Genomic DNA, 27,961 nt, shown 5'->3' on the forward strand with positions numbered 1-27,961 from the left:
GATGGCATATAGACTTTTTGTGATGATTCTCGAGTTCTGTGGCAGCCTGTGAATCTGGCACATGATTCTTGCCAATTTCTTAGGGTAACCAGCTTGTTTTAAGATTATGTTTTACAAGGTCTTTGTGTGAATTTGATGGGAGAAAAGCAGATTAAGTCTGATAATGTATTCTTAAGTTAAATATAACCATGCATTCAGAGAGTTCAGTCAACACAAACTATAATCCTCCATCCATGTGCCCAAGTAGCAAAACATTGGACAGCTTAATATTGTGCATTAGAGTTAGTTGCTAAGATTCCAGCAATTTGATTTGTAAATTTTTGATTTGTAAATGCTGCAAGCATAAAAGAGTTTTTCAGTCCTATCACCTTGAATATTGCCTTTTACAAGTATTACTGATCTCTAATTCCAAGGCTCATAAATGATCCATATTATAAAATACAAAAAAAAACCAACATAACAGGTTCTACATGCTAAAACTCCCTGTCCTGTCCTTCCCCCAAACCATGTGATTAATAGATTAGCACTTAGACCTTCAAGACTAGCATTTTGGTAATTCTTGAATATTGTTTGCATGTTATCTGTAGAGCCATTTGTTTAAATAGCTTCCAAAACTTTGATAGCATTCATAGATTCTGGGCCCCTCTACATGGATCATATGATTAGACTTGGAGGTTAATAGAGTCTTTGGCAATTACACGATGCATGGGGTCCATTTGCCTTAACATAGGAAAATACCACTTAATGTGGCCTTGTTCAATGTTAAGGAAAGTTATGGGATGCTCTAAAGCAGTGGTTCTCAACCTGGGGTCCCCAGATGTTTTTGGCCTTCAACTCTCAGAAATCCTAACAGCTGGTAAGCTGGCTGGGATTTCTGGGAGTTGTAGGCCAAAAACATCTGGAGACCCCAGGCTAAGAACCACTGCTCTAAAGCTTCCCTGTATTTTAGGCTAGTGTAAACAGTTGTGTCACTTCCTATTCGGAAACAGCCATGGCCGTTCAAACTGCCATCCCACTTTCTCTGTACTTAATTACCCTTGTAGTACAAATGTAACTATTTTCATTCCATGGTCATTATTTGACCCTTCTACAATGAGCTATTGGTGTCTGCTGCAAGGAGCCTCCAAGAATACTAAAATCTGTGGATACCCTTTCTATATGATGACATAGCTAAATGGTTTCCCTATATTTTCATATATAGGTGTTCGAATATAAAATGGCAAAATTAACGTTTTCTTGTTGGATGTTTAAAAATATTTTCAAGCCACAGATGGCTGAATACATATACACTGACTCTGGGGATATAGGGTGCTGACGGTACCTGTATTTACTTTATACCACAAGGCAGTGTTTAAAAAAATTAAATTCCCTTAAAAAGTAAATGAAATCTAATTGTTTCCATTCATTTTTTAAAGTAATTTTAAAAAATACTTTGGGGGACCTTGCTAATGTAACTAATGACTTCTTTAACTTTCCAGACTCCGCATGAACTGCATAGTTTAACTACTAATCACATTCTTGATATCTTTCCTTACATCTCATGAAAGAATCATGTTTGCTGCAGATGTATGAATGATTGCGGCCGTAAACTTAATCCTTTCTTTCTTTTATTTAGCTGGAATCCCACACTGATTCATAATGCCCAGACTGATTTGCATGGTATTTAGACTGGTCATTCTTGGAACTACTCTGAGATTCAGGAACTATACTTACAGTAGTTGCCTTTACAGCTTTAATAGCTCAGGGAATAAAAGAAAGATCTTTGATGCATAAGTTCTAACTCCACATTTCAAATAACTCATGAATTAACATTCTATTTTTAGACAAACCAGTCTTCTCTCAGCAATCCTAATTACAATTAGCTATGGACTCTTGCTTCTCTTTGGCAAAGTCTGAGACCTCTGTACCACCCTGGTTAAGGGATGAAAGCCTTTGCTATAAATTAGGACTGCAGCATTTAAATAATTAAGCAGATCAGTGTTGTTGTTGTTTTATAGAATGTTTAATCAACTAAAAGGGTTTTTTTCTGATAAATCAGGCAAAGTGTGTATATATTAAAACTCATATATAGAGAGAGGGGGGGGAGAGAGGTTACATTTACTTATCTCTATACATTATCGTAAATACAAATGCATCTGATGAAAGATCCATATTTTCTTTTTAGAGGATGCATATATGTGTCATAGAAGAGGTACTTCTAAGAGACATAACAATTAAAAAAGTGATTTCCATGCCCACCATTTATAGACACTTATTCATTGACTTATACCACATGAAAACAACTTTTTCCAAAGAGGGAGTATTTTAAGCATATGTGAATCATTAAAAAAACCAGTATATGCCTTTAGATGCATTGGCTTTTATCCCTATGAAGGTATATGGTAATGTAGATAAATGTAACAAATAATGAATTCATGTTCATACATTGAATCAAGTTTAACATTTTAATCCTCTTCTAACTCTAATGTATATAGAAATATAAGGGTTCACTGCTGTAAATGCTGACTGGAGTTTGGAAAGCAGAGGTATCTCCTACACTGCCATCTCATCCAGTTTATCAAAGCATATAATCTACATTATCTGCTTTGAACTGGACGATATGAGACTACACTGCCATATAATCTAATTCAAAACAGATAAGGGGGATTGGGCCTACCTGATCTCAAATTATATTATGAGTCCAGTGTTTTAGATTGGCTTAAAGATTTGATATTTTTAAATAAACCTAGAATATTAACACTGAAAGGCCATGACCTTAGACAAGGATGGCACGCCTATTTGTGGTATAACAAGGAAAAAAACCGAGAAAAATTTTGGGAATCATTTTTTTTAGAGCGGCCCTAATAAAAATTTGGGAAAAGTACAAAAATAAAATATATGCATGGAGACCTGTCAACTGCAAGAACCGGGGGGCAAAAAGTGGCCCACCTATAAGGAAATTTTGTCAAAAAAAGATGCCATTGTCACTTTAAAAACACAAGAAGAACTATACCAAATAAACAAAAATATTTTTTGGTATCAATACTTCCAAATAAGAGAACAATTCAGGAAAGATAAAGAATTAGGATTTATGGAAAAGGACTGCCCCTGGGATAAAGCACTTCAGATTCAAAATAAATTATATATATATATATATATATATATATATATATATATATATAGGAATGGGAAACGGAAAAGGAGAGGGTAAAGAATTGTATGGTCAAATGGGCGGCTAATGTCAGCCATACAATAAATTTAGATGAGTGGGGGGAAAATGTGGACAAAGAAAATTAAATTGATGTATTCGTATGATATCCAGAAAAATTAGTACAAAATGTATTTCCAGTGGTATATAACACCGATCAAACTCTCTGAATGCTACAAAAATCCAAATGAAAAGTGTTGGAAATGCAGCAAAGAAAAGGGAACATTCCATCATATATGGTGGAGTTGTAAAGCAGCTAACAAATGTTGGAGGGAGATACACAAAGTGATCCAAGAAATCTTGGAAACTAAATTCCATTTTAAATCAGAATATTTCCTCCTGGGCATTTTAGACTTCCACAGAGATAGTAACAAAGAGACATTATTTAGTTATTTAACATTGGCTGCTAGAATTGTCTATTCGCGCTATTGGAGGGGAAAAGAAATACCCAGCTTAAAATAATGGTTAATCAAAATGCTAGAAATCAGAAACATAGACAGCTTGACACAAAAACTCAGATATAAACAAAATAAAATAGTAATAGATTGGAGCTCATTAACAAAAATTATGGAAAAAGCAAAAATGGAAATTTGGATATAAATAAAACGGGGAGAAGAGTTTCCTCCTGATAACTTTGGAAGAAGACAAGGATATAGAATAGAAGAAATGTGAAAATGAGAAGACTCAACCCAGAACTGAGAAGATGGGAAGTCAACCCCCGCTGCCTTTCCTATCACCTGTTCACTCCCACCCCCCATACCAGTCCATCTACCCACTCCCTTGACCCCTCCCAGATAATCCCTCCCTTTTTCACCCCACATTATCCATATTCCTTATATACCCCTCCCCTCCATTTCCTTTTTAATTTCTTTTATTTAATTGCAAATCTTTTCAATAAAAATTATTTTTTTTAAAAAATAATAGCAACAGGTGACCTTTATTCGCAAATGACCATAGAAATAGCATACTCTGGGTGCATCTACACTGTAGAATTAATGCAGTTTATCACCACTTTAACTGCCATGGTTCAGTGCTATGGAATCATAGGCACGCCTATTTGTGAAATAGTTTTCTTAAATCTACAGAGATACTCGCTGATCTATTCCTGAAATAGTTTTCTTAGATCTACAGAGACACTCGCTGGAACACCTCAGCAAGCGAGAGTCCAAAAGTCGCAGGCTCAAACCCAGCACCTCAATCCGTGGGTGATACCAGATGAGAGACTCCCTCCTGGGCACACAGAAGACTGGGCGACTTGGAAGGCGCTGAACAGACTGCGCTCTGGCACCACGAGATGCAGAGCCAATCTTAAGAAATGGGGCTACAAAGTTGAATTCATGACATGCGAGTGCAGAGAAGAGCAAACCACTGACCACATGCTGCAATGCACCCTGAGCCCTGCTACATGCACAATGGAGGACCTTCTTGTGGCAACACCAGAGGCACTCCAAGTGGCCAGATACTGGTCAAAGGACATTTAATCAACTACCAAGTTTGCAAAATCTGTGTTTTTTTTAATCTGGGTTGTTGTAGGTTTTTCCGGGCTATATGGCCATGTTCTGGAGGCAATTTTTTCTCCTGACGTTTCGCCTGCATCTATGGCAAGCATCCTCAGAGGTAGTGAGGTCTGTTGGAAGTAGGAAAAATGGGTTTATATATCTGTGGAATGACCAGGGTGAGTCAAAGGACAAAGAAATAACAAGCAACTTTTTAAATCTGTTCATTTGTTTTGTTCTGTTAGAAATGTAATACAATGGTATGGTTGCTGATGACACGATAAATAAATAAATGGGAGTTTACAAGACCTTTAGTCTTCTGTGCAAAGAGTTACAAATCCCAAGTGTTTAGAATCAAACTGCATTAATTCTACACTGTAGATGCACACTAAAAGAATGCTCAGTGCTCCTTAGTCATTTTATGAGCCCAGTATTACAGATTTTTTAAAAATCAGATCTCATCTTATCTGTACTGACTCTGCCTACTTCCAGGCATCCCTCCTTGTTGCTGTTCAGTTGTTGTGTTCATGGAATAACAAGCAACTTGATTATTGTATATTTAGGTAAATATACAATAAGCCCTCTGCATTCGCAGGGGTTAGGGTACAGATTCTTGTGAGAGTAGAAAAACTGCAAATAAAAAAGGTACATTTTTTAACCTGGGGGGCCCTTCTACACTGTGTTAAAACCTGAGAGGAAGTGGGTTAGAATAGCCTGCTTATTCTCGGGTTCTAATCCTTCTCCCTCCCCCCCCCCCATAACTATGAGTATTCCACTACATGAAATAATTATGTTGTGTGTTAACATTAAATATTCCAGACATTTCATGAGATTTCCATCCAGGAGGAGATGTAGCCGTTTAGAAAAGACCTAAACTGATTAATTTATTTACAGCTGCATAAATAGGTAAATAAATACATCTGCAAGCGCAACAAAAATAGCCAAATGGAAGTGAGACCAAACAATGACAGAAAACAGAAAATGAAAAATAGACCTGTTTTCTCAGGTTAGATGCAGTAAATTACCATGTTATTCATTGAAATCTCTCAGGCCCAGCAGCTCATATATCTTCTGTCAATAGCACAAATTTTATATATAAATTAATGTCATTTTTCTATGCTGTTTCTATAAATGTACATTATTCTCACTGGAGTTGCATAACTCACGTGTCCCTATGGTATGACTTATGCTTTCACAAATTCTCCTTTAGCACTAATGTATATTCCAAGGAAATGAGCAGAGTACCCAGCTTTAGAACTTTTTGTGGATAATCCATTGTGTCTCCACTGCCGTTAACATATGAATTTGTGGGCAAATTAATATCCAAGCATTGTCACATTTAGGTCAGTGGGCTAGGCAACTCCTTGTGATTTTGAATCTTTGATATATGTGTACAGTCTAGATATCCACTGGCAGCTTGATGCAATTATGTCTAGTGATGTTCTTAAATTGTATGTTTTGAATCTTGGAAATGCTAATTCAATTTGGCAGATCAGAATGCTTTCCTAAATACAAAGAGATTGTTGCAGCTTCTGAAGTTCATCCCTGGCTCATGTTGAAGTGGAATAAAAATGTGAGGTTTTCCCATTCATTTGGATATAGAAGGCAACTCTGCATGTGTTGGGTGACCTTCCAGTGCATCTCCTCAGGTGATCTTAGATGTATATATGCTTACTAACGGCCAGATTTATATTCATATTCTGAAAAATTATTAAAAGGATTAGGATACTGCTATGTAAAGCAATTCAGGTGTATAGTTGCATTCCTGAGTGACATATGTTAAATTCAATCCAAAGGTGATATGCACCAAATTATTGCAGTCCCATTGCTTATCATTGTACTTATGCCTGAACTGATAAATATGAGTCCAAGATGCATAGATTCTTGCAGATGTTGTGTAAAAAGAGGAAAGGTTTCAAGCTCCAAGCTTAACAATAAAAAAATCATCTGAAAGAAAGATCAATCTTAATCCTATTTATGACATTCTGAAGACACCATGCCTCTTCTAGTTTTGAAAGCTAAGCATGGTCAGCCCTAGATAGTTCTTGGGTGAAAAACTGCAAATTAATACCAAGTGCTGTGGGGAAGGAATTGGCAAAACTAGGCCATGTTTGCCTGGTATTGCTACAAGTCATGAGATACATGTGTTATCATACAGTCTCATCTCTAGAGAACGTACCATCTGAAAATGGCAGTTGTGTCCTTTAAGTGAAAAACAGGGTAATAAATAACCCAGAAAGATAGCTAGATAGAGATATATAGTATTGAGTCTGAAAATACACATGAGAACATATAATATCTGGAAGACTTGCAGTATTTGTGTAAAATATTTTTCTTCAGAGTATTATCCTGAACAAAAATATTTAATCTGAGGTCCCATCTACAATACCATGTAATGCAGCATTTCTCAACCTGGGGGTCGGGACCTCTTGGGGGGGGGTCACAAGGGGGTGTCAGAGGAGTCACCAAAGACCATCAAGAAACACAGTATTTTTTGTTGGTCATGGGGGTTCTGTGTGGGAAGTTTGGCTCAATTCTATTGTAGGTGGGGTTCATTCAGAATGCTCTTTGTGACTTTAATTCCCAACTCCCAAATATCAAGGTCTATTTTCTCCAGCAGTGTTCACATTTGGGCATATTGAGTATTTGTGCCAAGTTTGGTCCAAATCCATCATTGTTTGAGTCCACAGTGCTCTCTGGATGTAGGGGAGCTACAGTGCCAAAACTCAAGGTCAGTGCCCACCAAACCCTTCCAGTATTTTGTAACAGTAACAAAATTACAGTTATGAAGTAGCAATGAAAATAATGTTGTGGTTGGGGTCACCACAACATGAGGAACTATATTAAGTTGTTGTGGCATTAGGAAGATTGAGAAACACTAATGTAATGAAATTTCAATCTGCATCATATAGCTGTTCCAATGGGGCCTGAGTGATGCCTGACTTTCCACATCTCAAAACATTTCAACAAGTAATGTGGACAAATTCAATTTAATGTTTTGAGTAATATCCCGAGGAGCCAATATACCCAAATACCTAATAGCTTCTGGACACCAATAAAACTGTCAACTGATAAATTGAGTGTTAGTTTAAACAATCAAAATCTCAGATTTAACAGAAAGGACCCAAAGCCAGTAACAGAAAAGCTGGAATGGGGATATAGCTGTTAATTGTATCCATTCTGGTAAGGTGGATTCTGACTTATAAATAAAAATATCAAAAGGCCAACAGCATACGAAGCGCCCTTATATTCATATTTTCCTCATTCAAAACTAGAAATGACTATATTTCTGCCTAATTGCACATGACAGTGATTCAAAACATAGATGAAGTATCACTGCATCTTAATGTTACAAATAAGAATCTTGGAACTGGACCCAAACATGTTAGTGAACTGAAAGAGTCTGTTTTGGAAGGCCCTGCATGGTAGATTTCAGTTGGCACTGATTGCTGCAAGTGGGAGGTGAGAGAGAAAGTCCTGTTGTGCTAGCAGATTTCCATTGGCATGATGATTAATTTAGCTCTGTACATTATGTAAAGAAAATTATGGTCTGTTCCACTAGTTGGAGGAAAAAAGGAAAATGTCTACAGTTGCATAGCAACTATACTACATTTACTATAAAGCAACTTTCATACCTCCTGTATGCTGTAAGGAAACCTAGAAGCAAATCTGTCTTAATTGTGATTTTCTGTTTTATTGCAGTTCTCTTTCACTAATAGAATTTTAAACTCTGTTGGAGGCATCATAAATGTTTGTGTTTCACATTTTCTGGTGTTTTTATATCATTACAGTGCTGGCCTTATGTGCACTGTTAATTAATATTAACTATTAATAGTAAATAGTTAATGTTAATTATTAATAGCAATTGAGCTAAAAGTAATGATTATCTCATACTGTGAATGAGATATTTAATAAAGTTTTCTCCATTGCAGTTTTCTCCATTGCAGCATTGAACTATTGACTTTATCTTCATGGTTCTCATCTAAAAACAAAATGATTTTCCTGCACTGTAATCCAGATGACAACAATGCTAATCCTTGAAAGAGTATAGAATTACGTCAAGCTCCAGTGGCATCTGCTAGATCTTTGAAAAAATGAAAAAGCTTGTTTTGTTTTGTCTTTTCAATACAATGAAAAAAACTGTCTAGTTCTCTGTCCCTTTTAACTTAACTTTTTTTTCTGAGTAGAATTTTAGTAGCAAAATAAATAAGTAGTCATTCCCAAAAATATTGGAGTCTGGTCATGAAGATTTTTTTTGCAGTCTTTTATCTCATATCCTTCTATGAAAGAAAGAAAAAATGCCTTTTACATGTTTTGTTCTTTGTGTTCTAAAGCTGCCTAACAAATTCTGTCTTAATAAGGAAGTCCTGTGTTTACTCAAAATAAGCCCAATAGATTTTAATTAGTAATTATTCTCAGGAAGGTTTGCATAATATTAAAACTACATTTTCTTACTTGGATGTTCAGAAGGTTTATGCTGAAGCAAATTTGCACTTGTTTCTAAAACTTTTCAATATAAATTCAATATTGGGACAATACAGTGGACCCCTGATTTGGTTTGGAACCCAAACAATGCTCTACCTTTAATGAGATGGCTCAAGCCACTTTATTTCCATCTGAGAAGTGGGATCTTTTATGGTGCTGCAATTGAAACTGCCTTTGCCTTAATCTTAAGACTCAAATAGAATAATCTTGACAAAGAAAACCAGCTTCTTTCCAGTACCATAAAAATTACTGACCCTTACAAATCCTGCTAGGGGTGACACAAAATAGTTGACTTCTTTCTGGCCCCAGTGGGCATCTTCTATGTTTGCATCTCTAGAGATGCCTCATGACTGATTATCTTAAACTAATGACCAGATGTAACAGCAATACAGGAGGTGCATCCCTCAATTTGAAAATTGTACAGATAGATAGCTGAGATAGTGACACCTTTGTTTCATGCACAAAATTATTTTTTAATATATCAAATTATCTTCGGGTTATATGTGGAAGGTATATTTGAAATATAAATTGATTTCTTGGATGTGGGTTTTATCTTCAGGATATTTCATTATGTACATATATGCAAAATCAGAAATAAATCGAAAATCAAAAATATTTCTGGTCCCAAGCATTTTGGATAACAGTGACTCAACTTCTAGCTAATGAGTAGACATAAAGGAATACTATGTAGCTAATGAGGAGACATAATAGAGATTCTTTTACTGTTTTATTCATATTGGTTATAGCAATTGTATATAGTTACTAAACCAATATGAATGAAATAGGAAATAAAATGATAATGTTTGGTTTAGTTCAAAGTATGAATTAAATGTGAAATGTAACAGTAATGCACTTTGTGCATGAAACTAATATGCTTATAGGCAAATAAAAGTAATGCAGGATTGCACATATTAATACCAATAAAAGAACTAGAGAAATATTTTAAATAAAATTACAGAGTAAATCATGGCACAGGAAAGTAAAATAGCTGCATAAAATATCCATAGATTCACAGCAACAAGAATAAACAAGACAAAACTTTATGAAATGAAGAAATCAAGGACTTTGAAAAACCCAACTGAGATGACAAACAGTGGCCAGCCACTCACATATTCAGTACAGTTCATTTAGATCTAATACTTTATCCCACAGGCAGGAGGGAAGGGGGAGAGTGGAGATGTGACCTACCTTGACACGATCAATCTTTAGAGATGGCCAGGCATCCCACAATATTTCCCTGTCCTCTTTCAACGTTCCTGCACTTCTTGCCACTGTTTTCAATCAGGAGTTGGGAACACCCAATTCTTGAAAATGAAATCTTCTAACTGTCTTCACATGCTGGTGCGACGGATTTCCATGCATAGTCACTGGAAGTGACTGTACATCATGGATAGCCTCCAAGAGATAAATTTGATGGTCTAGATCAGTGGTTCTCACAAGGTGCCTACAAATCCCAGAAAACAGATTTCTGGGAGTCTAAGGCCAAAACATCTGGGGACCGACAGGTTGAGAACCACTGGTCTAGATCTTATCTCTGAGTGTCCATGTCCACCCTTGGGCTTGGTAGTAGATCCAGAGTGCCTGATTCTTGATCACACCAGAATGGTTTTTACTGAAGGCTCCTGGGACACTGTGGAACTGGAAACTAGGAAGGAGTCCAGACCATTCAGTATTGCCGAACCCAGTACAATATTATATCAAATTGCAACAAATTGTTATAAATTACAGGTAAAACCTTATTATACAAAAGTTTAAAACTATTAAATAAACAATTATATTAAAAGTATAGAGTTGAAATAATTTAAAACACAAAGCACAGCACAACACATTAAAACACTATTCAGCCACGTAAGTTATGAAGCAGATTTGCAACATTCTTTATGTCAATTATGTCAATTGACAATGGATTTATTCTAGAAAGCTTTTTATTCCTGTATTCTAGAAAGCCTTTTATCCTAGGAATTTATTTTGAAAGTACGAGACCTTTTTTATGCTTGGTTGATTGTTTCATAAAAATATGTGTAATGTACATTTTTGTATTAAAAGAAACACTATATATTTCATTTCTCATTATATTGTCAGGTTCAGAATGTCATTAATATATCACTGATTTTGGAATGCTTCTCATATTCATTGTTCAAAAGAAATATGTATTTGCACACCCTTCAAATTTACTTGTTTTCTAGTATCTTTGGCATGCATTGCTATTTGAACATTATTATTTCGAATCAATTCCAAATTCAGTGTTCTTGTGGCCAGTTTTTATACTATTTCTGCCTCTATTCGGTGCTATTGTACTTTAAACCCTGACCCAGTCTTTACTGCCAAAAGAGATTAGTAGATTTTAGCATTCCTATGGGATAAAAGTATGTTCACTGGTCCCCCTGTCTCCACTTGATGATGTATTCTTTATCCCCGCCCTCGCCCCCCAGGCATGGCTTAATCAGGTCAGATAACAACAGCTGTCTGGCTATCATCTCAAGACCAAAGAGCCCATCTCAACATTATGTCAGCCTCAAGAAAAGAGTGGGTGCTTTTTGGCCTCTGGGTTTATGGGGATGTGGTTGGGAGAGAACACAGTTTTGTTTAAATGGAGGCTCAGCAATAGCCCAAGCCAGATTTGATTAACATTTGTCTAAAACAAGAGATTCTATGCTTTTTTTTTGTGGGTGAGTCACACATGAAAGATGGTTAAAGACAGATTCTCTTCATGGATTTTGTGGTAGATAATCTGATGCAGCCCTCTTTCCAGTGCTTTAAAGAGGGCTGCACCCAATTGAAGGGGTAGTCTAGGTGACAAGTGAATTATTGCTTGTCTACAAGCAACTGATGGGTAGATTACCTAGATCACCCCTTCAATTTGGTACAGCCCTCTTTAAAACATTGGAAAGAGATCTGCTTTGGATTATTTGCCATAAAATCCATGAAAAGAAGTGAGTGTTTTTTCAAGGCTTTTCATGGAAAATGGTAATAATAAATCTCAATTCTTATCAGACAGAGGTTGTTTAATAGAAAACAACTGAAGATTAGAACAAAAGGACAATGTTCAATTTTAACTGCCATGGCAGCATCCTACAGAATCCTGGGATTGGCAGTCTGTTAAGGGGCATTAAGGATGCTCTGCTAGAAAGCTCTTGAGCCCCATTAAACAATAAAGCCCAGAGTGCCACAGGATGCTAGCATGAAGATTAAAATGGAACATGGGGATAAGTGACATAGGGCTATATATAAGTGACTTATTACCTCATCAGATGAGGTACTCCATCATACACTGCGTATGCTCCACCATGACAACACATGACTCTTCCCACGTTGTCTTATTAGCAATAGGGTGAAGTCGGTCGGCTATGCTTCCCCCCATGAGATGGGATGGGGTGGGTCTTTGTAAGGACATCCAACCCCAAATTGAGAAACAAGTCATCCAGGAATACCTGGCTGCTCTAAATGAGTTCAAGTCCCCAGGGCCAGATCAACTACACCCAAGAGTACTGAAGGAACTAGCAGAAGTCATTTCGGAACCATTGACAATCATCTTTGAGAGTTCTTGGAGAACGGGAGAAGTTCCAGCAGATTGGAGGAGGACCAATGTGGTCCAAATCTTCAAGAAGGGAAAAAAGGATGACCCAAACAATTACCGTCCAGTCAGCCTCACGTCAATACCAGGCAAGATTCTGGAAAAGATTGTTAAGGAAGTGGTCTGCAAACACTTAGAAACAAATGTGGTCATCGCTAATAGTCAACATGGATTTATCAAAAACAAGTCATGCCAGACTAATCTGATCTCTTTTTTCGATAAAGTTACAAGCTAGGTAGATGCGGGGAATGCCGTGGATGTAGCATACCTGGATTTCAGTAAGGTCTTCAACAAGGTCCCTCATGACCTCCTGGCAAACAAACTAGTCCAATCTGGGCTAGGCAAAACTACGGTTAGGTGAATCTGTAATTGGTTTAATGGACAAACCCAGAGGGTGCTCACCAATGCTTCCTCTTCATCCTGGAAAGAAGTGACGAGTGGAGTGCCACAGGGTTCCGTCCTGGGCCCGATCCTGTTCAACATCTTTATTAATGACTTAGATGAAGGGTTAGAAGGCATGATCATCAAGTTTGTAGACACCACCAAATTGGGAGAGATAGCCAATACTCCAGAGGACAGGAGCAGAATTCAAAATTATCTTGACAGATTAGAGAGATGGGCCAAAATTAACAAAATGAAGTTAAATAGTGACAAATGCAAGATACTCCACTTTGACAGGAAAACGAAATGCAAAGATACAAAATGGGGGATGCCTCACTCGAGAGCAGTACGTGTGAAAAGGATCTTGGAGTCCTCGTGAACAACAAGTTAAACATGAGCCAACAATGTGATGTGGCGGCAAAAAAAGCCAATGGGATTTTGGCCTGCATCAATAGGAGCATAGTATCTAAATCTAGGGAAGTAATGCTACCCCTCTATTCTGCTTGGTTAGACCACACCTGGAATATTGTGTCCAATTCTGGGCACCACAATTCAAGAGAGATATTGGCAAGCTGGAATGTGTCCAAAGGAGGGCAACTAAAAGGATCAAGGGTCTGGAGAACAAGCCCTATGAAGAGCGGCTTAAGGAGCTGGGCATGTTTAGCCTGAAGAAGAGAAGGCTGAGAGGAGATATGATAGCCATGTATAAATATGTGAGAGGAAGTCACAGGGAGGAGGGAGCAAGCTTGTTTCCTGCTTCCCTGGAGACTAGGATGCAGAACAATGGCTTCAAACTACAAGAAAGGAGATTCCATCTGAACATGAGGAAGAACTTCCTGACTGTGAGAGCCATTCAGCAGTGGAACTCTCTGCCCCGGAGTGTGGTGGAGGCTCCTTCTTTGGAAGCTTTTAAACAGAGGCTGGATGGCCATCTGTCAGGGGTGCTTTGAATGCAATATTCCTGCTTCTTGGCAGGGGGCTGAACTGGATGGCCCATGAGGTTTCTTCCAACTCTATGATTCTATGATTCTAAGTGGTGCAATGTGGGGCAGGAAGCGATGGTTTCTCCACACACTTCTCCGGAAGCCCATGCATTCATCACAATGTGTGACAAATCCATGATCCTTTGTGATGAGATCCTATCTGTGACAGTCAAAAGTAGAGAATAATTGTGTCTAAATACTATATTAGTCATAAATGCTATCACATTTTAAAACAATAAAAAGAAAACAGATCAGACATTCCAGGAGAGATAATAGTGAGCCAAAAAGTAACTTTTACTGTTACATGGCATATTTGCAGCTGGAGGGAAAGGGGTGGTTTAGAACATCAAGTGATAAGAAACTAATAAAGTAATTAGCACTTAATCAGAATAATAGTGATAAAATTATCTCCTAAATAGTTTTAATACTTCTCAGAAAACTGCATTCAACTTTAATGTTCTGTAACATCCTTTCCTCAGTATGTCTATATTTTGTCCTTTAATGCAAATTCTAGGAAAACAGTTTAATTTCCACAGTAATGTTAATTTTCTGTATGAGCAGAAAATTTGATACATATGAAATATTTTATAAAAATATTTGCTGAAGGTAAAATAAGTTTAAGTTCATTGGAACATTCGATCTTTTTTTGGAAAACAAGTAAATGTCAAGCTAAAATTCAAGCCTTTTCATTATCAGTCAGGGGAAGAGAAGTATACCATATGTTAAACACATTAATACGTTTAAAATATTTAAAGTAGTCTGTGTTACTTCATAGCTCCCCAAATATATATTTCCATATTTCTAAAGATATTTCTAGAATTTTAGGTCATACCTGCTGGTTTTCCTTCAAAATTTTAAACAACATATGCTATAAATCCAACATGCAGTGCCATTACAGCAGGAATTCCTCATCCTGCGCACCTCTTAGTACTGCCTCAAAATCAATTCTGAGGTTTTCCCATCCTTCCAGATCAGATTTTTGGAAGTGCAGCAAGGAAGGGAATTCAACTCCATCCTGGATTTTGCTCTCTGATAATTAAAACTCTAGCATTGTGTCTTACCCTATGTTCATAGAATTTGGAGTGGAAGTTTATAAAGCTGTTCGTATGAGCAGCAATAAATCTATATGGTACCTTTTCTCTAGTGTGCTTTACTGTTTAAAGAAACTGGTTATTGGCATTCTGAAATGTTAAGTTTGAACCCATAGGTGCTTTGACTCCTACTATACACCCTTCTTTGGTTCAGGCTGCCACAGTTTGGCTCTGCCGTGGGCCAGAGACAGGCAACATGTAGGTGATGTTGGCACCATTTTCAGGGGGTAAAAGCAGGTCGAAGATTGGTTGTCCTAGAAACATCCCCCCTCCTGTTTTAATAAATGACAGATTCTCTATTAAAAACTGACTAAGATCTGAAGACTATCTTCATAGCATTAAGAAACTAAGGAGCGTAAGTAGGAACACTCTAAGGAAGTGGACCTGTAAATCATATTGATTTGAGTGATTTCAAGCCTCCGTAATAACATAAAAATGCTTTACAGGCTCCTGGGATTAGCACTTTAAGGTATACTTATAATGCTCAAGTCTGAAAGCTCCTCTAGAGCCTCAGGAGACTATACAGTCTCAGGATTCCATAGGATTTTGCCATGGCAGTTGAACTTAACTCACAATGCTGTGAGTAGTGTATAGGGAATACAGATTATCTGGTGAGATGATGAGTTGTTTCTGTTCTCGTTATCCTGGCCTTTATTATTCATTTTGTACACTTAGTTTTGTTTTTCAAGGAATATCTATTCTGTAGTGCTTGGACAATGTTATCTTGAGCCCTAGCAAAATACCATATTTATTCAAATCTAATGCTCAACTTTTTGGGACAAAATGACCTCGCCAAAATTGGGATGCGCATTTGATTCACGTCATATGGTCATCTTAGTGATGAGCCAAAACCAAAAGGGAAGCTGCTTCAGGAGCTCCTCTTTGAGGGACGTCATCTCAAATTAAATGACCGTGGCACAATGCTATGGGATCCTGGAATTTGGAATTTGGGATCCTGGAGTTTGGTGAGGCATCAGCATTCCTTGGCAGAAAAGACTCAAGACCTTGGAAAACTATAGCCCCCATGACTCCATAGCATAGAGTAGAATAACTTTTTTGTCATTGTACAATGTATAACAAAATTAAATGTTTCTCCAGTACACATCACAAATAACACACCCATCTCTCCACACTCCCACCCCACCACCTCACAGTCCTCAATGCCACATCAACGTGAAGCTATGGAGTTCAATATAGTTACAGCTCTAGGATAAAAATTCACCCAGTCTATTTGTCCAGGCCCGTAGCCAGGATTTCGTTTCGGGGGGGGGCTAAAAAATTTTCAGGGGGGTTTTCGGGGGGGGCTGAGTTTTGGGGGGGGCTGAGTCTGAGTGAAAGAGGGTCTACCCTAGCAAACCTTTTGTATCATTACCCCAATACCCCCATACATATGGGATATATTGAGAATGGTGATCAAATCATGATATTAATAAACATAACAGTTTAAATAATGCACCAGTAAGGCCTTTTCGCGAACCACCATGAGAATTTCGGGGGGGGGGCTGAAGCCCCCCGAGCCCCCCCCCCCTGGCTACATGCCTGTATTTGTCCTTGCCTTTGTCACCCTGAACCAAGGCAGTTAAAGTGGCAGTTCATTCTACAGCATAGATGCACCCCAAGGTTTTCCTTTCAATTTCTGGAAGCTTTGGTGCTCTAACACTTTGTTTATAAAGAAGGAATCCTAAGCAGGCAGCAACTGTAACACCTTTTTTGATCAAATGACAAAGAGCAACCTTTGTGCTGCTGCGCAACATATTCAGCAGCATATACTTTTTTTTTCTTTTGGTTTCAGGGTTTTGAAAACTGAGGTGCGCATTAGATTCAGTGACATATTCAACTTGAATCAATGTACCTCTGGGGAATAATGCCACACTGGCGTAGCAGCTGCCTTTCTCCTTTCTTTTTCCCTCCCTTCTTTTTTCTTATACGTTGGTAAGAAACTTCACAGGAAGAAATGTTCCACATAGTATTTTATGTTTGAATAAATCAATGTAAATATTTGCAACTGCATGCAACTACACCTTTTTAATGAGAAGCTTAATCATGTTTTGAAAATGTCATGATCCATTACTCCGGGAAAATATATAGGCAGGATATGAATCACTTGCAACATCAACAAAAGGTCCTCTTAGGATTTTAATATTTATGCCACAGACTTTTGTAGCGTCAAACAAACATCCTGTTCATTAGTCTGTGTCATTTAAAACTACTTTCTTGGGAATTATACATTCTAGATTATTTTAGAACACAAATGTCTTAAATGTTAGGAATTTTTTCAGTGTCTCAAAAAAAAAAAAGGTGAAATCCAACTTTGTTTAAGGTTAGTTACAACTATTTTGGAAAGCCTATGCACTGAAAGCCCTTCAGTGTCATGTTCATACAGCGTTTACATGGAGTCCTAGCCAGATCTATTGGGCCTTTCCATCACTTAGCATAATTGGCAATGTATTTCTGGCACATGCTTAGTATTCTCATGTGGAAGAGGGCAGTGACAGTTGTGAGCAGATTTCTTCTTGGCATTGATTTATCATTTTATCATTGAAGAATATCCCCTTTTACCATGACTGCCAACAGGAATTAGCAAGTTTTAAATATAGTTGAGAATGGAAGTGATTTATACAGGCAACGTTTCTGGGATTTTTCTTTTGCATCTGCAAATTGCCCTACTAATGCTTTTAATGGGTTTCTTCTGTGTTGCATAGTTATTCTGCATACCATCTTTTCCCTCCAGAATTTCCCTTGATCCTGTGTGAAACAAAATACTTTATTATCAAGAAAAGATGTTGGGTGGCTAGAAGCGAATGATTTCCTCTATATCCTTCTCACTATGGGCAGTCCCCAAGTTTTGTTCTTAAGTTGAATTTGTATGTAAATCTGAACAGGTACATTTTAAAAGTGTAAGTCCAGATATGGAAGCTTTGGATAGCATAGGGAAGGGTTAACACCCCTGTGGTGTTTGTTTTGCTGTCTGTGCCCCTGTTCAGAAGATTTCACCTCACTTTCTGTCTTTGTGAATTGGATTTTGAAGAAATTGGCTCCTTATTTCCATAACAAGGAGACACACATTCTCCATGATAACTCTTCCAGGAGTGAATTTCCATTCTTTGAAGTAGATTTCTCTCATTTCCTTTTGTCTCATCCCCATTCTTAACTATGAGTCATTTGCAAGTTGGATGTTTGTAACTCGAGAACTGCTTCTAGTCCTTTTCTGAAAAGAAATAAAAAGAAGGAACAGAGACCAGTTCTCTTGTGTGAAAAGAGAACTTGGAAATGGCAATAGTGTAAATGGTGGCTAGCTGGAAATTAGATCTATATGGTGGGACGGAGGAAAGAAGGCTAAGTATAGGGTGAGAATTATGGTAAAGGGAAGCAGATTTAGGAAATCTATGGGGAAACCCAAGAAAGAATACTATACATCCACATGTAGGAGCACTTGTTAAAGGGCTAATTCTTAAACAAAGATATTTTACAGGCCTAATAGACCCAGTGACCAGGGAGTTCAGAATACTTGGATTTTGTACCTTAGGAATGTCCATTGAAGTGGAGTAATTAGTTGTATTTAGTGAGTAGTGAGTTGGGTTTGTGAATGAGTTTGAATTTTAAATTGCTAACCCCATATTTGCTCCGCATTTAGAATCTTGGGCAAGGTATTTGTTTTCTAATTTTATTAGTTTGTCTTTCTGTGAAATCAATTTCTTCTTTCAATCGCGGCAAACCAAATTCCAAGTGCAAAAGTAGTTTGCATACAATTAACTTTGCAGGAAAAGAAAAGGAAGTGATGGAATCATATCCTTCCCTGTAAACCCAGGCTGGATCTACACTGCCATATAATTCAGTATCTGATCGCAGTTTTTTCTGATTTGAACTGGATTATATGAGTCTACACTATCATATAATCCACTTCAGAGCAGATAAGGGATCAAATATTGGATTATATGGCAATGTAGATGGGGCCTCAGGCAAAAGCAAACTACAGCAACTTCTTGTTCCTGTATGTTCTCCCTCAGTATGGTCTCCCAACATGACCATACACTGATGTTGTTTGTTCACACATGTCCTGGTTTTCACCTATGAAACATTGGAAGGTTAAAGTTAAATTTTTTTATCAAGCTCATGCTATACAGCTATGAGAAATAAAAAAATAAATTCACAATTTTATACATCTGTTAGTAATTCAGTCAGTTGGAATTATAAAACAACAATTCATGTGAAGACAAAAACTGAAAAATAAAAAAAAACACCTTGAATAGTCTCCCTTCAGATAGAAATTCCTTGGGTTTTCTCATGAATTGCATCTATGGTGAAAAACAAGGATATGATATTGACTTTTCCACTGGACATGATAAAATCTTGACTGAGAACCTAAATAAGGCAAGCTGATGTCATTAGCCCTGCCCTTGATCTGTGATTTATGAGCTCCAAATCATGTTGGGTAGCCTTATGAACTACCATGAAGGCAGAAACACAATTCATAGAGAAAATATGTGACAATTAAATTGTACTTACCTTGAAGTCATATTGGATTTCCTTTTATATAAATATAAATATATAAGCGAGGGCATGCAGTTGACTTCTTTAGTCACTGCTAAAAGTGTGAGGTGTTTCACCCAAAGAAGATGAAAGCACTTTGTAAAAGAAGTGGGCATTCTGATTTAATTCATTATAGAGGAATCATGAAAGAGGTGACTTCTCTAATAGACATTTTGATTCAGTGATTGGTATAAGTTTAAAAGATATATTTGACCCCACCAAACTTTCATGCACAGAGCATGTATGCTAATTAGCAGATACAAAAACTACCTCTAAAGAAATGTTAGCTCCCTCCCCAGTTACAGGAAAGATTTATATTCCTCCTTTCCTTTTGGGATTAAATCAAGGGTGCAGCAAAATATGGTCCAAGTGGTTTTTTGCAGGCTGTTTTTTTTTTTCAAAACCAAGAATGAATATCAAAATTGGGCTTTCTTTCTTTTTTCCTTTTTTCACTGTCCATGTAACCCTAAGAGAGAGGATGTTCCAGTGGACTCATGGAAATTTCCCATCCATGTGGGTTGCTCTACAGTAGAATGAATACATTTCATTGACACTACTTTAACTAGCATGGCTCATGAGAGCTGCAGTTTTACAAGGTCTTTTTACAAAGAGCTCTCCCTTTTGCTTACAAAATATGAAAAACCGAAAGGTCTTTGACATGTTCTTCCCCATAATCAGTTCTATGTATTCTGTTCTCCTTTTTTTCCAGTAGATGCATAGAAAAAAATGAAACTCATCTCATGCTAATAGATTAAAATATACTTAGGACAAATCCATACTGAACTGCTACACTTGCATCAATGGATGTGTTCATCAGGATGTAATCCTATCCAGTTCTCCGGAATATTATGGAGTTGATTCAGCTATTCCCAATAGGTTTGTGGACAGATCCATTTTAGCAGTTTTCCTTTAGCCAATCTGGCTTCTTCAGCTCTGCCGCATAGCCATAACGTCAAGGTCCCAGTGTCACGTTTTCCTGCCCGTAACAGGACCACGTGGAAGCCAATCATGACCTATCTTCCTCAATTCAGTATCATGTAGCGCACAAAGATGATGTGTCTTATGCAAGCTGTTTTTGCTTCCTTAACTCCATTGATGAAACCCAGGTTTCCTTGCAGGGGAAAAAGGAAAGGTTGCCAGGAAGGGTGCTTCCTTAATTCTGTTGCTGGAACCCAGGATCCCTTGAAGGGGAAAAAGGAAATGATCCCAGGAAGAAAAGGGGGAGCCTTGTAAGTTCCCCATTGCCACCAATGGGCCAGATCTAGCCCTATTTTTCAGCTGTGGTCTGAAAAAGGCCAATTGGCAACCCGTCTATTTTTGGGAGGCACACAAAAAAGGATATGGGAGTCTGTTGGTATGCAGCCAGAAGAAACAGATCGAGGTTCACCCAAAATGCACAAACCTACTGCCCAATGAGTGAAAAATGTGCAGAAGCCATTGCCTTCATCACATAAAACATATTTATATCTCACAGTGACACCAAGGATTAATCTACATTGTAGGATTAATCTAGTTAGACCCACTAATTGCCATGTCTTGGTACTATGAATCATGGGAGTTGCAGTTTTACAAGGTCTTTAGCTGCCTCTGCAAAAGAGTACTGGTACCTCCCATGATTCCATAACATCGAGCCATGACAATCAAAGTGGTGTTGAACTATATTGATACTATTGTGTAGATGCAATGTAGGATTTTATCATAGGATGGACTATCAAAATGGGTTTACCACCTACCAAGATTGGAATAGTCGTGATACATATGTTCACATGTGAAATGTAATACAGGTTGAGTGAAGTCTGTAAATATTATACTTTATGAACATACAGTGAAAGCTAGATTCAGGATGGTAGTACACTAGCAACATGACATGCCTCTCCTCTTCCTATAGTATGGTTGGGGTGAATCATTATGTTGGCTGCTGTGGCAATGAATCATGAAAGGATTTTTAACTGTTTTAAAAGTATGGGCACAAGTTACATTCCTTTTACTATACAGCTTAAACGTGTGTGTGTGTGTGTGTGTGTGTGTGTGTGTGTACACTTCCTTAAAATCTAAAGTTAGTTCGGTTAGTTTATGAAACAAATTACTGTCACCAGACACTTTCTTTTAAATTAAAACAGAATGCTGCAGTTACTGCATGGCTATTGTTAATTGCTTGTTTGTTTATTGGCCATTCTGTTTCTTTCTTTCAGAGCTTGAAGCAGAAGAATGGTGCAAACATCTTTGTATAGAATGTCTGGGTACCAGACTTAATGACATAAGCCTTGGGGAGCCTGATCTACTTGCTGCAGGAGTTCAGAGAGAGCAAAATGGTAGGCCATCAATTCACCCCTATTTAGATTAATGTACTTATTCAAAATATAAGGGTCAGCATGGTGTAATAGTCTGAGTGTTGGACTAAACACTGAGAGACTTTGGAAACTCACTGGGTGACTTTGGGTAGACCATATTTTCCCAGCCAAAGTGCAATTGGGAAAATTCTCCCAAGAAAACCCTATGGTAGGTTCACTTTAGAGTTGCCATAAGTCAGAAACAACATGAATACACACAACGACAACAAATACTCTTATCTTCACAATCATAAACAGTAATTTATGCCAATTCACACTTGTCAGTTTGTCAGGGCTCTGTTATTTCTCTCTGACAATATCTTTTTATGAATTTGTTGTCCTAACATTGCATAAATTGCTAAGCCTATTTTACTGCACACAAATCTTTTGTTAAAATTGCATTGCACCATGAGATTGGTAAGGTTTGTGATGTGTCTGTTCTTTTTGTTTATCAATACTTACATAAAAGAAAATATTGTGAGTTTTCATTACAGAAGATAAATTGATAAGTTCTGTAATGATAGGTTGTTATCCTCTTTTTTTTAAAAAAAGAAGAAAGAAACAACACCTCAAATACGTCATTGTTACAAAATATAAACAAAAGTCCTTCCCATATTAACATGCTCTATAATTGAATTGGGATGATCATGGTCAGATTTGAATATAAATTGCTGGAATGGCAATATTGGACCTGAATTCTTCTTTGGCAAAATTAAGACGAAGCTGCACTGCCATATAATCCCATTTCAGAATGCAGATTAAATGCACTGAACTGGATTATATGAGTCTACACTACCACATAAACCAGTTCAATGCAGTTGACCTGCATTGTGAAACTGGATTATATGGCAGTGTAGATCCAGCCTTTGATAGCAGCATTTTCCAGAAGTGACCTGAATTATTTATTTATTTATTTATTTACTATTCTTGTATACCGCTGTATCTCAAGCCCGAGGGCGACTCACAGCGGTTTCCAGACAGCAAACAACAAAGACAATAAAAACAGCAATAATTAATATACCACAACAGTTAAATTACACATTTCCATTACTAGCTAATAGACAAACATCAATATACCATAATCACAAAACCCACCCCCGATCGCCTCATCATCCAAGCGTGATTCAGATTCGACGTCATTGTTCCGTTCCTATGTTCAAATTACCAGAATTGCACTGAATTACTCAAACGCCTGCACAAACATCCAGGTCTTCAACTTTCTACGGAATGTCATGAGAGATGGTGCCAGCCTAACATCTACAGGAAGGGCGTTCCACAGCCGAGGAGCCACCACCGAGAAGGCCCTATCTCTCGTCCCCGCCAACCGTGCTTGAGAGGCTGGCGGGATCGAGAGCAGGGCCTCCCCAGAAGATCTCAAAGTTCGGGTGGGTTCATAGGCCGAGATGCGGTCAGCTAGGTATCTTGGGCCGGAACCGTTTAGGGCTTTATAGGCCAGTACCAACACCTTGAATTGGGCCCGGTAGCAAATCGGCAGCCAGTGGAGCTGGTGCAACAGGGGGGTTGTGTGCTCCCTGCGCTCCGCTCCTGTTAGAATCATGGCTGCCGCGCATTGGACTAGTTGCAGCTTCCTGGCCGTCTTCAGGGGCAGCCCCACGTAGAGAGTGTTGCAGTAGTCTAGGCGGGATGTGACAAGAGCGTGTACCACCGTGGTCAAGTCATACTTCCCAAGATACGGGCGCAGCTGGCGCACGAGCCTGAGCTGTGCAAATGCTCCCCTGGTCACCGCCGAGACCTGGGGCTCCAGGCTCAGCGACGAATCCAGGATCACACCCAAGCTGCGAACCTGTGTCTTCAGAGGGAGTGCGACCCCATCCAACACAGGCTGTAACCCTATACCCTGTTCGGCCTTGCGACTGACCAGGAGTACCTCTGTCTTGTCTGGATTCAACTTCAATTTGTTCGCCCTCATCCAGACCATCACAGCAGCCAGGCACCGGTTCAGGACTTCGACAGCCTCCTTAGTAGCAGGTGGAAAGGAGTGACAGAGTTGGACATCCTGAACCGTAGTTAATGCAGCTGAAAGCTAAACATTGACAGATATTGTGTCTCACACTTTCATATCATACCCTCTAGACCACTGCCTCTTAAATTGTGGCACTGACCACAAATGGGGTCCCCTTCACTCAATGTTGTAGTACCGAAAAAACTAGGAACAGTAAAAGGTTCCTGACTGCCACCCATTTTCACATATCTGTAAGCAACAATGTGTTGTGTTTACAGTGGACTCTGCAGAAAATGCTTCACCTTTACTCCAAAAAGGGAAAATCAGCCTTTTCAGCGAGGCTTGCAAATGCTAATTTAGTATCAGTGAATGTTTGACTTTCATACCTGTTTTACATATCATGGAGTCAAATTTGAAAAATCAGGTAAAGGGAGTTACGAGCAAAAAAAAAAAAGTCAAGGAAGCCTTTTTCTAGAAAACCATCATGTTTACCATCAAAAGCTCACTGAGAACCCAGTGTGGACAGATATCGTTGTCTGCATGTGTTTGAACTAAATCAGGGATTGATGCTTCACTATGACATTTGAGTACACTGACAGTTGCAAACTGCTAGAATTGAGCATAATTACAGTGTTTATTATTCTGTAGTAAATAAATGGGATGAAACAAATACAATTAGGCCAGTAGGCACAGGGTCTTCCTACGAGATACACCCCCAAGAAACCAAAAAGTGGCATAATTAGCAGCATCACTTGAAAGGAAAGGAGTGAGTGAAACTGATGTTTCAGTAATATGCTGTGATGAATCATTAGGTACACTCCCTCTGACATTGAAATTTTGATAAATATCCTCCAGTGGAGAAATTTGCATTTAAATTAGGAAAGCTAAAGCTGTCACCTTAACTATAAAAAGCAAATCAAGACATTGTGACAGTACATGGCAAGCGGTAAACTATTTGTTGATAGAAATAAGTTGCTTATACAGAAAAACAGTCTCTCTACAAAGAAATGAGAACCATGAACTTTGCTTAAATTCAGTAAAGTCTGTTTGTCTGCAAACAACATTTAAATGAACTAAAGTTCCCAATGAAGAGTGCCTCAGTTCTGTTGCAAAATCTATTTGTGGGAATAGCTTTTATCCGCCCTGGCCGTTCTCTTCTGGACGAAGAGAAATCTTGGCAAAGCACCACAAGCTGTTTCTACATTTTATATCTTTTCTATTTGCTGTTTTCTAGTTGTCTGCCTGCACATCAAAGGAGACATGTGTTGTATTAACTGGTTGGACATCAAGCTGTATTCTGTACCCAGACTCCCATCTGCAATGATTTAAGTAAATCTGAAATGGATTTGACTTCCAGCTGTGTTAGGAAGAAATGGTAGACACAAGTTAAAAAAATTAAGGAGAGTTTAAGTGGGGTTTAGTGATTATTGCCAAGTTTATCTCATAGTCCAATTATTCCATTCACAAAATTATTTCCTTTTTATCCTGCAATCTTTGGGTTCTTCTCCCTCAACTTTTCATTAAAATGATTAAGGGGCCCAAGCTCAAGCAAGGACCAGATTTAAGAGGGCTTCAAGGCACTCCACAAGTGTGCGTGTGTCTGTGTGTATAAAATTATCAAGCAAAACTGAAAAAAAAATCACATCAGCAAAAAAACCCCAACAAAAATAATTAAAATATAGCAGAATATATTGGCTGCCTCCCCCATCAAATGCTGAAATCCAGTTATGTTTCATCTTTAGCAACCGAAGAAGGTAGAATCTGAAACATTTTTCTCATTTGTTTGGTTCTGTTTGTTAATCCTTTTCTCACACTCAGTCTGTCTGTCTCTCTCATGGCTACCTGCATCCTTCTCAGGGTGCTTCCAGACAGCACCCAAATCCACCCTCCTCCCCTTGAAAATAACAGCCTTTGCTGGCAGGGTCCTTGGATGCCATCCCGATGATCCTCGGGATAGCACCCAGCCAACCCAAAAAACTCCAAAATAAGCCCTTAAGAAACAATTTACTGGATTGCCATTAAGGTATTCCTAGAGTCCTCCTGGTGTGTGGAAATGACATGACAGGAGGTGGGGGGATTGAAGAGGAAAACTGCTCCTCTCACCCCCTCCCCCCACACCTCCTGGCACATCATTTCTATGCACCAGGATTACCTTAATGGTGGCCTAGTAAGTTATTTCTTCTTTTTAGGGCTTGTTTCAGGGGCTTTGAAGGAGGTGTGGGTGTCATCTTAGTTTTCTGGGTTCATGGAGCTCAAAAAATGAGAGTGCAGTGTGGATTAGGCCTGGGGATCACATGATGTGGTCCCTAGACTCAACCCATACTGGGCCCACACCTGTTAAGGCCCGGACTTTACCAAAGATCCAGGTCTTATCAGGTATCTAATTAATTTGAGACAAAGGAGGTTTTCCTGCTTTATCTCGAATTAATTTGCTTTTGCCTGAGGGTAAATGCCCAACAGGTCCCACATTTTGGGCCCTGTCTGGAAGGGCCCTAAGATCCAGGGCAAACCTAGGAGAGGTGATGTTGTTTCGTTTTTAAATTTTATGCATCTGTGCGTGTTTCAAAAGAGGTTGAACTATGATTTGGAGAGAACAGGGTTCAAACCTTAGTTTGACGGATAAGACAAATCATGGGCGAAACAATTCATTTCAAGAGAGCTTTACCACTGATATCTGTATTTGAAAGTGAGAATAAAGATTTGTCAAATAAAAATCTTATATTACTCATTTTATGAGCAACAAGACTTGAAATATTTAAAACATGGAAAAACTAGAGAATTTATCAATAAAGACTTTGCTAAATAGGATATGGGCTATAGCGTTATTGGAAAAGTTAACCTATAAATTAAGATTAGCAAAAGGACAAATAAAAGAAATCCTAATTGAAATCACAAGGAAGTCATTTATTACATACATGTGCAAAAGTAATTGTGAGTTGAAACCACCAAATGACCAAGAAAAAATATGGATGAACAATTAGAAAAACATACCACAATAACTTAGAATGACCAAAAGCAAGAACATGTAGTAATAAAGAATTCTGGAAACCACAAAATCCCTTGGCATAGAGGGTTATAAACAATCCTAACTCGCAAGTGACAACCCCAATTTATCCTTGCAGATACAAGAAAAATAAAGTTGTAATAATTGAAGGAGAAATCAACATTAGCCTTGTCTATACTACCATATAATGCAGTTTGAAACTGTGTTATATGGTGAGTGTAGACTCATATAATGTGGTTTAATGCAGTTAAATGTGGTTTAATGCAGTTATGAGTGTACACCCGCCATATAATGCAGTTCCAACTTGCATTATATGGCAGTGTAGATGGAGCCATAGATGCTGTAGCAATGGAAACTTCAACCAGAATATTCTCTAGTATACACATTGCCTTTATTACTTGGAATTTAGGCATAAAGTTCTTGTTGGAAGCCTGACACCCATTAGCGTGATTAATGAGAAATATAGCCTCAGAGCAAAGGATGGATAGCTGTGACGCTGAGTGATTTAGCTAAGGATCCATCAGTGGGACAAAATTAAATGGACTGAGACAGAAAAAATATTGAGAATGACAGGTTTACTTATAGCCATGTGGGATCTTTAATCTCACAATATATGGGATAGTTATTTGGCTGCATATTTATTTCTCAAGCACATTTTCCACAGTGTTTATTCTATTTGTAATATATAAGATTCATCCCCATCTTATTTCTAACTTGTTTGTCTATGACACTATTAAAAATGAAGATATAAATTTAGGCTAAAATGGATACCTACTGGTGAATATGGAGTAAAAAGTCTTTCTGAAAACATCATTTTAAAATGAATGCATTGCATTGCAACTGCTTTGCAATCCTTTGTATTGACTTTGCTGGGTTTTTACAAGAAGTTGATAACCACCACTGAGTTTAAATGTTTGTAAACCTTTAAACTTTTGAA

General features: G+C 38.0%; 1 protein-coding gene across 3 annotated transcripts in view; it reads left to right on the forward strand.

The window, feature by feature from the left end:
* DOK6 (docking protein 6) overlaps window positions 1-27,961 on the forward strand; it is a 369,307-nt gene that overhangs the window by 138,466 nt on the left and 202,880 nt on the right. For all 3 annotated transcript variants that reach the window (XM_060774998.2, XM_060774997.2, XM_067467476.1), the window contains exon 4: window positions 21,920-22,039. In XM_060774998.2, coding sequence (XP_060630981.1) covers window positions 21,920-22,039 — 120 coding nt within the window. The remainder of the gene's footprint in view (window positions 1-21,919; window positions 22,040-27,961) is intronic.

This window comes from Anolis sagrei, chromosome 4, assembly GCF_037176765.1.
Source record: "Anolis sagrei isolate rAnoSag1 chromosome 4, rAnoSag1.mat, whole genome shotgun sequence".
Taxonomy (NCBI): domain Eukaryota; kingdom Metazoa; phylum Chordata; class Lepidosauria; order Squamata; family Dactyloidae; genus Anolis; species Anolis sagrei.